We start from the raw sequence: 18,705 nt of genomic DNA, 5'->3' as shown, positions 1-18,705 counted from the left end.
TATAGAATACTCATAGGTGGAAATTAAAACTCCAGAAATATAAGTGTAGTACTAAGCTTCTGCAAATGTCTAAACAGGAAAATGATAGTGAGCAGGAAATGTTAAGCAAAATTAGAGAAGCTGCAAAATACGACAGGTAGTAGTAATAGAGTACCCAAGTATCCACCTCACCAGGATGACTTGAAGAAATAAAATTTTGAATGCAGGAAATAATTGTTCCCTGGAACAAGCAGTTTGAGAGCCCACAAATAAAGATGTTACTTGAACCAAGCTGGTTCAAATCTAATCAAGCATTAATTCAAGAAGAAGCATTAATTCATGGGAGAGCTGTTCCATAATAGCAGTCATAATGTGGTTTGATTGTACTGGGAGGGAGGAAGTCAAATAAACTCAGCACAGGGATATTCAATATTCTGGAAAGGAAATTATACAAAAATGAGGTAATGCAGATTGGAATCTGATAATTGACACTACTTTAAAGATCAAGTAAAACATGTTCTACAATTCACAATAAAAAACCACTGAAGTGGTTCAGAAAAATGCCTGTGTGACTCAGTAGGAAAGTTAAAGAAGCTACAATAGGGAAAAGGTTGGCGTTTAAATAATGAAAGTCTGCCTTTCCAAAAAGTCATAAAACATAGCAGGTCAAATTTAAATAGAAAATAGAGAGCAAAAATAATTTGAAAAATGTCTTGCAGAAGATGTCTCAGTTGATCATAAAAAAATTATTTGACAACATCAGAAGCAAGAAGTGAGCTAGGGAACTGGTGGGACAATTCATGACAAATGAGTAAAAAGGGACTTTTATGGATTAGGATGTCATAGAGAGAAAAACTCAATAAATTCTTTGTAGCTGTCTTTACTGTTGAAGATGGTGTAGAGATTTCCAAACAAGATACGGTGCTTGTATTACGCAGGTCTAAGGCACTATATCAATTTAAAGTAAATACAAAAGTACTACACTGAATAGGTAAGGCAAAGGATCAGGAGCAGATGGTTTTCACCCAGAAGAGCTGCTGAACAAAGATATTTATCATATCATTTCAAGATCTGATCTACAGGAGTGGTGATTTCCTAATGTAAATCTCTTCTAGCTTTAGAGGGGATCCTTGAAATTACAGTTCAGTGAGTCTGACTTCCACACCTGGTAATATGATACAGCCTATAATAATGAATAACATTACTGAGCACATGGCTAAACGTGGTTTCTTGGGAAAGAGATTGGGGATGATATGACTGAAGTTCACAAAAACCATGAAGACATTAGAAAGGCTAAATGCGAAAATGCCATCAAATCCCACAGTAATAGAATTAAGTCTGACAACAACTGTGGATGCTGGGAGAGTACAAAAGAAACTAGCGAAGCTTCTGTGCTGCTAAGTAGCATTTCTTTTTGCCACTTGGAAATACTATACTGAGCTAGATGGAGCTTTCTTCTGATCCAATAGATCTTTTCTGTTTTTACATTCTTATGTTTAAGGAAGAGGAGAAATAAACCTGTCTATAATTTTACTTGTTTTTCTCAGAATTAAAAGGCTCTATAATGAACTGCGAATATCAAAGCTTTTATAGCAAACAAGTAGGATTTGACAATAAGCCTCTCTCACACATCTTGGTGATCTTTTCCAAGATTTGAAACATTGACTTCTTATTACAGAACTGAGAACAAATATGCTATGCAAAATCTGCAAAATCAGAAGATCACAGATTGTATATGTTTGAAAGAAACAGTTCTCGTGGTTAAACACAGACAGGAACTTTTTTTTTTTTTAATTCTTTGACAAATAACAGTGTCTCCAAAATTATTACTGTTACTATTAATAACAGTAATAGTATACGCTCTTAAGTCTTTTACTGCCCTCTTAGCAGTGGATTTTAAAGTTCCCTTACTCCTACAAATTGTATCATATTCCAAATAAGAAGTGAATAAAATCTTATCAGGCAATTTAAGTCATAAACTGACTTTTTCTTTAGAAGCTAACACTTTTTACAGTGGCTCACTTCCAGAATGTTACATAGAGTTCAAGACAATTTGGACTTGTTACTACTGAAAGAGTAATAGGAGTCTGCTCTAAAGTAAAAACTCTACATCATCCTTTGACGTTATTCATATCATGAAAACAGGTGCAGTTTAAAATATACATTTGACCTTTTTTTGTGAACAGTGGTGATCTAATCCCTTTTAAATGAATCTGCAATTATATAAATAGAATTATGATCCAGCAGTCTTCATCAGCTCAGCATGACCTATTTGGGTACAACAGAACAAGAACCTTCCAGCGGTATTGCCAACTAGAAAATAAAAAGGATTTGGAGATTTCTGAGTTGGCATTATCCTGTACTAACCTACATGGATCCAGTACTCTAAAACAATATTTAGATCTTCCCCTTCCAGAACACAAGATACAAAATTGAGATCCCCATATGCTTATAAAGATTGAACAATAGATATGCTTACTTTGTAAAGCCATGCAATGTAAATTAATATGCCAGCCAAATTCAGATATGGGAAATTATCTGTGTGCCTACATTTGAACTGCTTTTTAAAGAGAATATGCAACTATTTTTCCTTTTTCATCTTAATTTTCTGCATTCTTCTGTTTGATTTTGATGCATAACACTTTGGTTTGAAACACACAAAATCTTTTATTTCATGTTTATCTTTTAAGAATGCCAAAAAAAGAAATAACCTTCAACAGCCACCTTGTTCTCACATAAGAATGTCAAAATCTCACCTTGATATACAATATGAAATCCTTGTTTGTTCTGTGAGTAATCACTGTGAAAGTATAAGCTGGTTTCATGAGTAGTGCTGAACAGAGAGGCTGGTAGCTGAGGGCCACTTAGTCTCCCAATAACAGTGCTAGTTTCAGTAGATCCACTCCTAACTTCTAAGTAATCATGTATGGTCTCCGTTGAGAAATTCACAAACTGCAAATGGACACCTGAAAAACATCGTCAGTAAATAAAAGCCACCAGTGTCAATACCAGGAGGGAAAATAAAGTAAGTACATTTTACACTGATAATATCAGAAAATAATGTAACCAGTGGAAATGCATGTGTTACCCTCCCAGATGCAGTCCATGGAATTCAGTTTGAAGCATTCTTTCTCCTCATGCATTACTAATTCTGAGAGGCTGGCAAGGTAAGAAATGCTAACACTGAAATACTAACATGATCTAAGGCATTGAACTGTACATTATTTATATGCCACTTTTTGGCAAATTTTGTTGTTTGTGCATTTAGGGCAAATTTCAGTTCTGAACATTGAATACATTCAATTTAGTTAAATCTTTCATGTTTTCAATTGCATAAAATAGTCTCCAGTTCTATTAAAAGATAAAACGCTTTGTGTGCCACACCTGGAAAAAAACAATAACAGAATTCTACCCCAGAGATAGCCGCCAGTTGTACATAAACTGATCTCTCTAGCTTATATATATATTTTTATATATATATAAAATAATGAGGCACAGTAAAAATTACACTTATAATATGGATTATATATATTGTAAAGGTATGTGGAAGGAGAGTGTCTGCTCCTTTAGGGGTATCTGGTCAAAGACATTTTTCAATGACGCAAAGGAAAATAAGAAAAGGAGGAAGCCATAAACAAGAACATATAGGGACACAAACCTGAGGGAGGCAGTGATGAGAACCAAACCTGGTCAACCACACTAATTGATGAGGTTGAGTGATAATGTGAGTATATTTATTCCAGTGAGGTTACCTGATCAGGGACTTTATCAATTAGGAAACCAACAGAAAAGGGGGAACCAGAAACCAAAATACACAAAGACACAGAGCTGGCAAAGCACACATGGAGCCAATGACAAGTAACAAACCTTGCCAGTCACACTAATTGATGGGCTATCAAGAAACTACAGGCACAACTTCCAGGAAGATCAATCTGGTCTTTGCAACTGCTAATATTGTAAACCAGGGGGACCCCATACTGAAAGGGGTACGGGAACCAATAGACCTATACAAACGTCTGAGGGGATGTGCAAGGAAAAGGGGAACAGGGAGGAACAAAGATGGCGGCAGGCAGAAAAGGGCATAAAAAGGGCTGGTTGCATGTCAAATGGGGTAGGTCTGGCTGAGCCCTGCACCTGATCACCAGTCTGTCCTATCATCTCATATCTTCTTATTAAATCTTTTCTTAACTGTCTCTCTGTAATTTCACTCTCTATCCCATGTGTATGTGAGCTGCAAGGACTAAGTGCCAGCTATTGGTGAGACCCATATCTGTGAGTGGAATTTGGTGCCAGCTGCTGGAGTCAGACAAGGGGTGTGGGCACGCTGCAGCCTGTGGCGTCAGCTACTGGACTGAGTGACCTGCCATAGCTCTCTGGATCTAGGGAGGGTCCTACAGGGGCTCTGAGCAACCTGATCTAGTTGAAGTTGTTCCTGCTTATTGCAGGGGGAATGGACTAGATGACTTTTAATGGTCCCTTCCAACCCAAACTGTTCTATGATTCTATGATTCTACAGACCTTGTGCCCAGAATGCCAGCTAATGGGGACCAGTGTGAGTGAACTGAGTGCCAGCTTACTGGAGTCAGAGCAGGGGTGTTGGTGCCCCTGGCCTGAAGTGAGTGCAAGGCTCTTTAACTTCCAGCCACCAGGGCGGGAACAGTGTGTGTTCTCAAAACCAATTACTGGGGAGACCAGTGTGAGTGAGGTGAGTAAGGAGCTCAGTGGTGGCAGCTGGAGCAGGACAGTGGGTCACAGCCCGTGTGCCTGGTGCTGGCTGCTGGGCAGGCAAGTGTCTATATCTTCCCCAATCCCAGTGTGTTTGGGTGTGCATGTGTCATCTGCTAACAAAATTCAAACCGGACTAGCCAGTGAGCAGGAAGGCCTTGGGTCCAGGCCAGGGTATCAGGCAAGCAGACAGTCCATGCTGATATGTCCAGGGGGACTTGTGAATGGGGAGTGCATGAAGGACGACTGTGTGAACACAGTGTGTTTGCAGCGAACATCAAGATGGACCAGCCAGTGAGTAGGGGAACAGTGAAGCAGATAAGGAGGCCCGAGATCCAGACAGGGGTGCCGGGTAGACACTCAAGGGATCCGCAGATGTGTGTGTGCTTGTGAACCTAGAGAGTGTTGTGTGTGTGCCTGCACTAGTGACCTTCTGTCTCTGCCAGTCCAAGAAGAGGAGGGGTCTTGGCTCCCTGTGCTTGTGATTTATGCGAGTCCTGTATGTAGGTGCTGTTGAAGGCAACATCTTCTCTGTGGCAACCTTTGTGACCAGCCGTATCAGTGTCCTCTGTGTGTGTGTGTCTGTGCTAGGCCTTGTTACTGTTTGAATCTGCAAATGGGAAAGTGGCAGCCATGTCCCTCAGCCTGGGCAGAGAGCTTGCATCCCTGGGCACCAGGCTGGGCTTCAGTGGCTGGGCAGGAGGATCCTTAGCTGGAGTGGCTGGAGGAGGTGGCCGCACTCCTTACGTTACTTAACATACATATTATTTCTGTGTCACAAAAAAAGTAAATGATATTATCTAACCATCATTCATCAGTACCTTTCCCACTAAACATGCAGTTCGATTATTTAATTCTCATACACACACTGTGCCGTATGATGATCTTGCCGACAGAAATTTCTGATTATTTGATTCAGTAAGGAACAGAAAGGTAGCTTACTATCCATTAGCAAGTTATCTCTCCTAACCAGGTGATATATTGCAACGATTATGTGGCAGGACAAGAAGAAAATGCTCAGCAGCTGAGTAGTTATAGGGCTCTTTAAACATTGTCCTGTTTATACATATTTCTACATAAGTTATATCAAAGTAGAATTTGTATTTTGTCTGGAGTTAGTGCAACTATAGAATGATAATGGAGTACTTTCATTAAGAAGAGATGATTGAGTCCCACTGGTGTGTCTGGCAAAGACAATCAACATGATTTCATATAAAATTGAAAGGAAAAGATATAATGTCAGATTAATTATTGAAAAGTCATGAATAATTTTGTAACTCCTAAACTGCAATAGCTAAATAGTGTTTGTCACTGTGTTTTAGAGCTTTATCCCCAGATACCATGTAAAGTTTATGAATGGTTTTCTGAAGCATGTAACATTTTATATGCTACAGGAAAAAAGGTTGGCGCATAATTAAATTACTGTTACCTTGATCATTTCTGTCTCTCTTTATCTGAAGATAGTCTATATGTGATAAGAAAGCTTCTGCTTATAAGTTTCATTATTTGACTTTGCCAGCCTTCCAAATATTTCCTACACAGAGAATCGAGTTATATCCAAACTTTGCTCTTTCTCTAGCCATAATATTTGCAGGCTTGGCCTTTTATTTAATCCTGTGAACCAAACACTTGTCCAAAGTTTAAGCTGTCATTAATAACTGCCAACTCATGCTGTCTTACTGTCAATGTTTTTCTCTTTCACCTACTTTGTTCGATACAAAACCAGCTCTGATATATTTTTGCCCATCATTCTGCTCTCTGTACTCTACTGTCTTTCACTACAAGTTCCTGAACCATACCAATCTTCCAAAGTGTTAATCCTTTGCTCAGCCTGTAGCACCTGTCTATGCTTGTCTCAGACTTCTGCTTTTTGAACTGTTTTTTTCTATGGCTTTTTGCAGTTTGGACACCCCACTTGAATGACTATTTTATATATTTAGATATAAAATGTAACCATAAATCTCAGAAAGAATAGCAACAAATCATATAAAGTAACCTTGTAAGTTGATTGAAATCAACATAGTGTCATTGGTTTAGATTACACCATTAGCTAACATAAAGTGGAAAAGCTTATGATCCGTAACTTCCAACCATGAAAAAATCTTGTTAGAAACACTTAAACAATTGAAAGCCTATAGAAGGTTCCCACTATGGTGGTTTTGAGTTTTTCTGTTTACTACTCAGAAGAGTTAGATGTATGTGCCTCCACTGGACTAGAACCACAGCATCACTAAAAGCAGTTTTAGCCATCACTTTTTCAAATGCCATTTTTTTCATTTTTACAATGAAATTTTACTTTAATTTTCTATTCAGTTTTAATCGTATCCTGTTTGGAAATGGTCAAAAATGTCAAGCACATTTCAATGTGTGCAGTTTTAGTTTTCTATTAGAAAAAGGAACATTTAGTTTTCCTGTACGTGAACTGGAAAACTAGCAAGGATCTGCACGGGATCTGAAGATTCTGGACAGCATTATGACTCATGATGAATCACTAGAAGCTGTCACATCAAGCTGTCTAAAATTCAAGTAATGGCAGAATTAAAGATTTGATGCTATGTCTATAGAATGCTAATACAAAAAATCAATTATTGACTTGAATATTGTGACTTTTGAACAAAATGCAAACATAACAATTAGGTTCTATATGGAAATCCCTATCCTGACATAATATATTTCCCACAGACAGATTTTGTTAAGTCAAGGTTACTGAATGTTTAATATTATTCAGTTTAAACAAGCCATGCACAACAATTGGCTTTCATTTAAATGGTAACTAAACCAGGCTCACGGGACTTATAATCAAACAGATCACAGAACTGATTTTAAAAAGAGGAGAGAAAGAGTCTGAACAGATGCAGAAGGGAAAACTATTTGGCATGTTACATTCAGTTACTGTGGAAGACCCAGAAATTCTCTATCATCAAGTAAAGAAGATGACAGAAGATGGCAAGTATAAAATAGAAAACGGTGAGGCATGTCTGAAAAAACAGCATGCCATTCAACTAGCATATAAAGAAAAATATCCAAGTGCACATGCTCCTACAAAAGTGCCACAAGTATAAAAAATTAGATGGGACAACTGTATTGGCTAGCTTTGAATAAAGATTTTGCAATGATAGATATATAGGATCCACCCAAAGTTGCTCAAGGGGTTAGCCAATGTAATTGAAATGCTGCTATTACCTATGCAAAATCATGATGAATGAGAGAAGTTCTGGTGTCCAGAAAAAGTCTGAAAATATATCCACCTTTAAGACAAGAAAGAGGACCTGGGCAATGGCAACTGCAGGTTCACTGCAGTCCATGGAAAGATTATGGAACTTGTCTAACAGGATGCAGTTTCCAAACACATAAAAGACAAAAAGGGACTCAGGAGCAGTCAACATGGATTTACTAACAGAAAATCACAGTTGATCAACTATTATTTCTTTTTGTGATTAAATTGACACAGGGAGGATGGTGGATATAATATACTCTCATTCTGCTATGTCTTTTGACTCAGTCTTCTATAGCATTCTCAACTGGAAGCTGAACATATATGAACTTAATGAATGGAGAGGAAGTAGGTTAAAAATTAATGGAACTTCAAGGTTCCAAGGGTTATAATCAGTCATTCAACGTCCAGTTGGTAGCCAGTAACAAGTACAATATTCTATGGATTGATATGGCAGTTTACACTATTCAATGTCTTCATGAGAGACCTGGATAATGAGAATGCAACCTCAACAAATTTGTGGAGGCTACTAAACTAGGGGACATGGATGATATGCCAAATGGTGCAACTGTACAGAAAAACACTGAAAAACCTGAGGGCTGTGTAAACAAACCCTTCCTAAAGGTTTGCACAAGAAGTGCAAAGTTCTACATCTGGAGCACAACATCTTTATCTGTTGGTACAGGCTGGGAATTGATTAGGTGAGTAGCAGCCCTGCTGAGAAGGATCTGCCAGTCATAGTGGACTTGATCTAGTGTTACTGACAACTTCACTTCGAGTGGGAAGCTTGACAGTTTTGCGTCGGAGGCTTCTAGAGGCCCCTCCCAAGAACATTTCTATGCTGCTCCGATATTCACCAAGGATACGCAAAGAAGCTTAATGGTAAAATAATGAACTCAAATGTAGCTTCAACTTCTTCTCAACTGATACTGACTTGGTTTCAAATAGTTGTGATAGCTATTCATTTTTGCTGGGTTTATGACCTCACAAAGAGAAATCAAGCCTTTTAAGTTAGAAAATTGTGCTTAATTCAAATTAAACAACTTTGTCAGACATTTGTAGTATATGTTAAATGAAAAAACAAGAACCTTGTAGTTTTTCTATTCTATATCTTTCTTTTAAGGCTTTGATAACTTCTTTAAATGAATTATAATTCCCTTTTTTTCCAGAATAAATATTCACAGTATTTTAAAATCTATGTTCAGTGTTTTGAATCCATAAAAAATCCAACAAATTTAATCTGTGAAAGAACATATACCAAAACCAATAGGCAGCTTTATTGTCCACGTGCAATCCAAACTGCTAGGATAGTTGCCAGGAAACCCAGGGCTGAGGATCACTCCACTGAAGTCTGACATGCCACCACCACATTGTGCTGCAAAAAAAAAGAAAAGACATTTTTCAGAGAGGTAGAATGAGCTAAAAATTAATCCAGATCATTGAATATCCTTCCAACATTAATAATATGATAATAACTAGGTTTATGTTTAAAAAAATACACAAACATTCCTTTACCACTAAATATCTGTAGCAAAGTAATTGACAAGTAGGTGCTTTAAACATATGTATCTACTCTGAATTGACTAGGTTTTAACCTGGGAGACACATGCACCTGAAAAGAGAATAGATGTCTACTCTGCATACTGTCTGCGTGAACCACCCTTGTGAACAGGCAAGTGGCACATATCAGCTCATAGCAACATTGACACAATTCCACATCAGTTTGTAAAGGAGCATCTGAATAATATAAGATAATAATGTATTTTTAAAATATTCTGTACTTAAAGCACTTCAAGAGGCCTTTTAAAAACTGCATTTGTGTCCTGCTGTTATAAAAATGAGATAAACAGACTTAGAAAATGTACACACACATATTTTCAGAAATTGAACTAAATCCATATTTGAACTCCATTTTAATTTTTTTCATGCATAAAAAGTGAATTCAGTGAATAAAGTAATTTACACTTCAATATTAGATTTGAAGATGTTCATTATGGTAAATAAAATTTTGTTTAATAGTTTTGTTCAATTAACAGTTGCTACATCCTTTGAAACACAATTAAAAATCATTACTTGCAAAAAAGATGACAAAAAAAGGAAAATAAAAACCCTTAAAATTTCAGCACAGCATCTTTGTCTTCAGAATTTACCACAGAGCAGTGCAATTATCGTATCAGACTTCCTAGACATATATTAATGCATAATAATGGAAACTGAAGACTAACTCCTGAAAAAAATTCTTACAAATATCTGAATCTTGTTGAATATTTATAAATTCTAAGTTGAGGGAGCTCAGAACCTCATAGGAGGTTTTCAACACCACACAGGATTAAGAACAGGATTATGTGAGGCAGCTCAACAGGATATATAATCCATCTTGAAGAAAAGCAAAGTATAAAGTCTTTAATGAGATCTGCAGTATCCTATTTTCCATACATTCAAGATTACAAATACAGATAATTTCTACTGTTAGGGAACCCAAACAAAAAGGCAGTTCTATTCAGTGAAAGAAAATGCAAATAGAAGGAGTTTTACATCCCTCACATTTATTCATCATATACAGAGAATATGTTTAAATGCACTTCAGATGTTTCATTTGGGCTTCTAGCAGGATTCCAGTGCTGCTTCCAATACTATTAATATGGTCATGTATATAGTCTAATTTGAAAATAATGTGTCTTCTTAAATTGGGCAGGCATGCCTTATGTTCAACTTATTAGAGATGAAAATGTAATGCTATTTCTATTTTAGTATTTTCTATAATAGTCATCACTGCTGTGGAAATGACTCATAAATAAATTAACTATGTTTGCAAGGGTCTCTGGAGTTCTCATCACTGATAGTGAATTGATGATAGATTCTGACTAGAATATATTTCCTTCTTTCTTCTTCTGATTGGACATTTCATAAAAGCTTTGCCAAAATAAGTGTGAAGTATACTTTGAAAATCCTCACCTAAATTTGACCATTTTCATTTTTAATTAAGTTCTTACAGTTCTCCCTATTCTTTCCCCTATACTTACTTCTCATTTTTGAGTTCTCTGGCTTTCTCATTCTGGCATATTTAAGAAAATTTATGTATGCTGAACATACCTAAACATATTGGAATTGGATAATTCCATCTTCTTACTGGTCCAGGCATACAGGTGATATGTGAATGTCCCTAAAATGACACAATATTTGCTAATTCATATAATAAAAAATATACAATATGTGGCAAATCATTAGTAACGAAACAAAAATAATTTATAATTGAAAACATCATCAAAATATATAAAAACAATAAGTTATAACATTTATATTGTACACTGTGAATTGTATCATACCTTCAATATAACAGAGAAGACTGTAATCTGTAATCTTAACTATGTGACTGTTAGCCCACTAGAGAATTGTGTCTATGCCCTTAATATTATTTCTAACAGTATAACAGTATCCAGCTGAATTCTATAATACCAGCTTTAGTATAAACCAAGGGTGTAGAAACTAAAGGTCTAATTGAAGCAATGTTTACATAGTATTGATTTGCATCATTTGTAGAACACGATAAAAAGATACAAACTATATACATTATACAGTATTGACACTACATCTTATATTCATAATACGTATTCTAAATGCAGTCCTTATCCTCACCCCTGAAACAGTTGGCTTAAGTTGCCAAAAGCTGAGATATTTAAGGAATCTCTTTACAAGATGTGTCCCTTTACAACAGATGAGGTGTTACGATTTCAAGGCAATCTGTTACAAAGTTCCAAGACCCACCAGAGTGGCCCTCTGTGTTTTTCATCAGCCTCATGTAATTGTAACTGTCTTCCAGAGACAGCAAACAAAAATGAAAAATCTGAAGAGAAAACTGTACTTGGGATATCTTGCCAAACCGTACAGTATACACTTTAAGATGACCAAGAAAAAATTCAGTAGCTTTTAGCCTGTTTGTTCAACCTTCATATGAAGAGAAAAGTTAATTTTTCATGTTAAATCTCCTTATCAATTCAGAACCTGTAGCATTTGAGAGAACCAAGTATCTCTAAAACATCTAGGGTAACTGCGAATAGTTTATTCATCAGTCTGCAACCCATTCTTTTTCTCTCCTAGAAGAAAAATAAACACACTTTCTCCATAATGCAAGTAGGTATATCTGCTCATTGCAAGAAGAAAAAAAAAAAAAAAAACAACTGATGTGGCAAAGTCATACTGTATAAACCAGAAAAACAATATGGAGGCAAGAGGTTTTACATGTGTGTTTGCACAGTCTATGCTTCAATGTTCTTTATATTTTCTTTATTTCAGCCATTTACTGTGGCTTGTCTGCTTACACGTTTGTATTTAAGTGTGAAATTAAAACAAAAAAGAAAAAAGTAATTGATAGGTTGTTCCCAAGAATGATCAGCTAAAATCAGGGAACATAAGAAGTAAATTTCAATAGTCATTGTCAGAGCTGCAATCACAGAACATTTCAGTTATTCTTGAAATGCTAGAAGGCTGCAGACATGACTAGGAACTCTGTCTTGAAGGGGAAACTGGAATACAGGTCCCAAATCCAAACGGCAGTTGACATTTGGAAGCAGACAAATTTATTTAGTTTCTATCACAATACATAAACTGCAGCTTTTAAAAAATATTTTTTAGTCCAAAAAAGTAATTCAATTTCTATTTTTAATGCAGTAATATAACCCCAGTATTTAGGTCTTCACAGAATTAGGTAAAATAAATGTTTGAAATTATTAGCATTTTTAAAACTTCACTTCAGTTAGTTAGTCTGACACTCATCAACCTGTGTTACAGGCCAGACTGATGTTAATGGAGAAAGAAAGGCAGGTAAGTTATCCTTTTGCTATTTTATTCCAAATGTATCAATAACTCCATTAGCGGTTAATCATGTGCTGTTACATACAAAACATTTTCTCCCTTTAAGACTTTTCTTTTTACTATGCATAGGTAATGTGATTGTTTTCTCTCTTTTTATGCTCTCAAAGAGCTAGATAAAGTGGAGACTGTAGAGTCACAAATGAGAAAAAAAAATCATTGCAAATAGTAACCTATATGGCCTCAAGTCGCGCCAGGGGAGGTTTAGATTGGATGTGAGGAAAAATTTCTTTACTGAAAGAGTAGTTAAACATTGGAACAGGCTGCCCAGGGGAGTGGATGAGTCACCATCCCTGGACGTATTTAAAAGACGGGTAGATGAGGCGCTTAGGGACATGGTTTAGTGGGCATGGTGGTGTTGGGTTGACGGTTGGACTCGATGATCTTAGAGGTCTCTTCCAACCTTAATGATTCTATGATTCTATAGTAACTAGTAACCTATCAGTTGGAACCTCAGTTCTTTCAGGGAGTGTCTCATGTGGAAAAAATACTCAGTTTTGGATTTGGTTCTACAGTGTAACTATACAAATTTTTGAAAATATTTTCAAGATCTTTCCTGTAGGCAGACAGATTCCTACTGGTTATATATGCTAAGTAACTCAAAGAGGCAAATTAGCCACAGTTTACAACCACAGCTTTGCCCCTATTTATACCTTTTGCTAATGCAAAAGCATAGCAAATTTGCTTGGCAAAAATACACCCATATTTGAAAACTTTTTTTGATAAAAAACCCCAAGAAATTACTGAAAGAAAATAACTGACAATATCTGATTTACTGAGAAAAACAATTATTTCCTTTCCCTTTGTTTGTTCTTATTCCCCCTCTTCCCTTATTTTCTTTTTCCTCCTGTACATAGACAACTATTGATAATTGCTGATCAAGTGATTGAACTTAATTTGCCAACACTGCATAGCTCAGCTATGAATACCAAAGATGCCATCAATAATAGATAACAACCTATAATCACTAATGCAGAGGAAGCACAGAGCCAAACACTTCTGATGGAATATTTGGATAGTTACTAATTTAATATTTTGCAAAAAAGCCTACCAGTCCTGCAAGCTTATCATGTGTTCACAACTCCTGAAGAGTTCAGTGTCCATTTCATACTGACAGACTCAAACACAACCATGTTAAAGAACTAAAAGGCACCATTTGAAATTGGAAACTTGGCTCACCTGAAGAGAATAACCCTGATCACACTGGAAAGACACCACATCTCCAACCATGTATCTGTCTCCAATTTTGATCCCATTGCTTGGGGTCTGTGGTTCAGGACAAGAGTCTAAACCTATAGCTGTGAAAAATTGAGAAGTTTAGACATTCTAAGGAACATAAAATCTGTTTTTGGATTCACATAGAACTTCCGTGTACACTGTACATAGGCACACTGTATTGATATGTTTTAGGAAGCTCTTGGGTACCAGCAGTTTGTCTGTGGACAAGCAAGTGGTATATTATTTTGGAACAACTGTTATATGAGGAGAAAAACCTTCTTTCCTGAGTAAAGGAAAAGGAAAGAAATAATCAGGGTGGCAACAAACACTTCCCAACAATCTGCAGTCTCAACTCAAAGTCTTCTCTAAATTTCCACTATCTCCTGGCTCAGACCCATTCATTTCCACCTCCAGTCTCACTCCTAATTACAGCCTACCTAATTCAAACTGTGAGCACCCCCACATTTCTTTCACAGCATCTGTTCCAGGGGATGCTGGCCAATACCACAACAAGTGCAAAACACAGGAAAACCAGTGCAAAGTGTAACTGCTTACCTGCATTCAGTCCTTCACAGGTCTGATTCTACTCTTCCATTCATGTACACACACACATATACACAGAGTAAATATTTATATCAAATTTCACTTAATCTGCTATTTTTAATAAAGTATCTAAGTATCTCTTCTATTGCAATAGAAGCTAGTTTGCCAAGAGACTGTATGCTCTTCTTGGTCATCAAAAAGAAGAATAAATTATTCTTCATTGCATCTACCCAGGAAGATCCAGGAATATAGAAATATGTGTAACATCAAGTATAACCAGCTCAGTTACTCTCTTTGCCTGCTGTAAGAATTACACCTGAACTAGTTGTGAAGTCAGGACTGTTCAGCAACTAAACATCAGTACATAGGGTAATAGGGAAATGTGGGATTCAACAATGGCAATGGCACTACTTCAAAATATTGTCAACCTCTGCATGTTTAAAAACTTACTGATGTAACTGATCACTTCATGTAAGAATCTCTTTAAGTAAAAATTATTCTTTGAAGACTCTTACAATGATGTATTTTTATACTATATGAAAGCTGAAAGCTAACACATTCTAAGGAATTTATGAAGCATACATATTATTTTTTCTCTATAAGGCATGTTTTGTGCATCAATAATAGTTTTCACTACCATAATTTTACAATAACATTGTATTATAAAAATGCAAAAAAAAAATTGTCTGGCATTTAGAAAATAGATATTAAACTGATAATCTAGTTTGTAATTCCTGTTCTTAAAAATGTATTAGGCACATGAAATTTTATATAAAACTATATTAAAAGAAAAAGCTGTTTGAACTAAAATCATTGGAATCTATAGTCTGTTCATACAAGTAAAACTCAGGACCATGACAATATAAACTTCCTGCTATAAAATATAATTCAATCCTAAATTAGAAAAAAATCCTTAATGTCTTTGCAGTCATTTTTTCTGCTGAGAACAGTAATGAGAGGTAAGAATATTTCTTTTACTGAAGATATCTGTTAATGGGAATCAGAAATTACTGATACAGGTCCACAGACTGAGCAGTTGTACTCATTATTTTTGGTCACTGTTAACATTGTGATTTTTTTGTTTGTTTGTTTGTTTTATATTTTGGTATTAAGGAGCTTACACAATTTAACAACACAAGATGTTCTCCATAATATTCAATACTGGCTTACACCATTTTGTGTGGAAAGGAATGTTGTTACTTTGAAAAAGTTAGTATTTATTTCAGGGCTCTCCTCTGCACGTTCACAGAAGAGGAGGTAATGTTCCTTGCTCTATGACAATAATACCTTTGTATATATTGGTCACACACTGATCCCATAATGATCCCATATTTGCCGTGTACAAAATGATGTGGGTATTTTGCAACCTATTTCTACATAACAGATTATTTTTATCTCTCAAATTCTTATTTTCTCTTCTCAAACTGCAAACAAAAAGAACATCAAAGAATCTGTTTTGAAAATAGCTGATGGGCTTAGATGCATTTTTTACATTTCAGAGATCCAGACGGTGATCCAGCTCATGTATACAAATGCAAAAGAACAGCAGTACTTGGCTTACACAGATGAGTGCTTATAACCTATTTGGAACAGTTAAGGAAAGAGTTAGTAGTTTTCAGTTTCCGATTACTGAACCTTCAGCTGAAATGCAAAACCTTACTATGCGAATACTCAGGCCATGGAAAATGAAATGAGTTCATTTAAATGCCTTTCTCAGAGTAGGCATCTTAACAGCTCAAACCAGATCACAAGTATTCATTCTATTGTGCTCTCACTTCAATTAATAAAATAATGCTTGGAAAAAAATACTGTTTGAATGTCTACAATGTCTTTCAATAAATTGAAACATAGCAGGGTTTGCTGCCTTCCCAGCTAAGGGCTAGTTCAGAGAACTTGTGTCTTCAGAGTTTCATGATAGTTACTCAGGCGAGATCATAAATGTATTCATAAACTTCACTCTGTTCATTATTGACTCATTTGTGGTGCACAACGAGTTCCTTGAACCACATTATACTACTATCTCAGTATAATGTGTTAAGTTTTTAAACTGTCATGAGCAATGGTGTTAAAAAGAAAAGAGATTTTAACATCGGTATTAATTTAAAAAATACTTTCAGTATCTTCTAATTTTTAGATAAGAAGAATTGTATATAAAGAAAAAGAAGATTTTTGATGTTGTCTCACTCTTTTCCAACAGCTCCTATGGCTCTAAATATAAAAAGCTACCAATGAAATTTTGGATAATGCACTCTGGGACTACAAAAGTCTTAAAGTAATAATCCTTTTTTTTTAAAAGTTATTACTATAACTTTATGGAAATGTTTTAGTATTTATGATGTTAAAATTATACATTATACAGTTTAAATACATAGATTTCTAGGGATTATATTTTAGACTGAAAATTAGTGTGTCATATTTTTTACTAATTTTAAATAGATATTGAGTATTATAGAAATTATGTTTGAGGCAATCTGACAAACTCAACTAATCTCAAAGAATATTACTACTATTTACACAGCATAATCAATTACCTAATTAGCAAAAATTTAGTTAGAGAAAATGAGGACTAAATTAAGATCTATAGTGGCATAAAACATATAAACATTATGTAAGTGTTTAACAAACTATTCTGTGGTGCTCTTTGTTGACATACTTCAGTTGATGCAACATATTTTCACATTTAAGGTATCCATTGGAATACATAAACTGCATGTTATTAATATAATAAGAATTTAAGGATTCAACAAAGAAGTAAAAATATGCTAGAAAAAAGATTATTGATAAAACCACTATTCAGATTTGGAATATGAATACGTAATTCCTTATGTCAAAGTATCATTTACTTGGTCTTAAAATATTAATTCAACAAATAAAGTTCCTTTTGTTGTGTTCTATTTTTATATAAAAAAAGTGCATTTTGATTTTGTAGTAGTTCAAGAGATGAGCCAGACTGGACAGCGTGAAAAAACTATTAATAAAGGATGAAAAGAGATATTGGAAATGAAATAGAATGAAACCTTCTTACAGAGAACAGTTGTTGAGATGAAAAAGTAATCATTTTGGCAAGAGAGGTGCACTTCCCCTCAGACTTGTGTCTCCTAGAATACGTGAAACAGACTTGGAAGATACACAACCTATTGACCAAAAAAATTTTTATGGCTAACTCACTTGAAAATTTATTGATATAAATACTTAATTCTGATGTGAATTTCAATGAGAACTGTGCACTGATACTTCAAAGACTAAGACTTTAATTTAGATGACTCCTCATGATGACCTCTGTAAGTACAGGCTCCAGTGAAATGCAATTGTCCTGGTTTCGGCAGGGATAGAGTTAATTTCCTTCCTAGGAGCTGGTACAGTGCTGTGCTTTGGATTTAGGGTGAGAACAATGTTGATAACACAACGATGTTTTAATTGTTGCTCTGTTCTTGATATTGATTTGTATAATCTGCATCGTGCTCTTTCTTTTGCTGTACATGTTAAAGATTGGTGTTAGTTTATGCAGTTTGCTGTGGTCTGCTGTGATTAGTGATGTCTCGCTTGTGAGGTTTGTTTTTAGAACACTGACCTTGACCTTAGTGTGGTATGTAAGTTTCGCAATGAATCCGTTACTGTACCACGGATACCATTTCGTGGAGACAACTAGCAATTACAGTAACTTTTCTGAGAGTTTTTTTACGGAGGAAATACAGAATGGCAGTGTCACTACCTTCTTCTATGATGTTTCCTCCTTCATTACAGTAACTTTTCAGTATTTTGAACAGCCTTGGGTGGTTAAGATACTTCTATTGGTACTTCTTGGGAATATTGTTTCGGTTTTGTCTAAAGTTGGTAAGCAATTTAAGAATATCATCCAGAGATTTACCCCAAGGCTGAATAGTTATGAGTGGCAGGGTGTGTGGGACAAGATGGGCAAGTACCTAGGCCAATGGGCACCCCCAGTGTTTTGGAACTTCACCCCTGAGCAAGTGCAGAATCCTGAAGGGTTAGTAGAATATTTGGACAAAGTATGCTGTCACCCTGGCAACTCCAGAGAGATGCAGATCATTGCAACGTGCTGGGGCCTGGCCCATGCCTACCGAGCCCTGTTCAACACCATTCAGTACCCTCAAAGGGAAGAGAAGGTCTCTGGATCTGACAGTAAAACAACATGC

At 35.7% G+C, this 18,705-nt stretch overlaps 1 protein-coding gene across 2 annotated transcripts in view; it reads right to left on the bottom strand.

The window, feature by feature from the left end:
* Window positions 1-18,705, bottom strand: part of CSMD3 (CUB and Sushi multiple domains 3) — an 803,119-nt gene that overhangs the window by 121,307 nt on the left and 663,107 nt on the right. For both annotated transcript variants that reach the window (XM_009321682.1, XM_009321683.1), the window contains 4 exons: window positions 13,967-14,085; window positions 11,012-11,081; window positions 9,177-9,293; window positions 2,736-2,945 (listed from right to left, as the gene is read on the bottom strand). In XM_009321682.1, coding sequence (XP_009319957.1) covers window positions 2,736-2,945; window positions 9,177-9,293; window positions 11,012-11,081; window positions 13,967-14,085 — 516 coding nt within the window. The remainder of the gene's footprint in view (window positions 1-2,735; window positions 2,946-9,176; window positions 9,294-11,011; window positions 11,082-13,966; window positions 14,086-18,705) is intronic.

Source organism: Pygoscelis adeliae, unplaced genomic scaffold (assembly GCF_000699105.1).
Source record: "Pygoscelis adeliae isolate BGI_AS28 unplaced genomic scaffold, ASM69910v1 Scaffold111, whole genome shotgun sequence".
NCBI classification, from domain to species: Eukaryota; Metazoa; Chordata; class Aves; order Sphenisciformes; family Spheniscidae; genus Pygoscelis; species Pygoscelis adeliae.
This window is presented reverse-complemented; position numbering and strand designations above follow the sequence as displayed.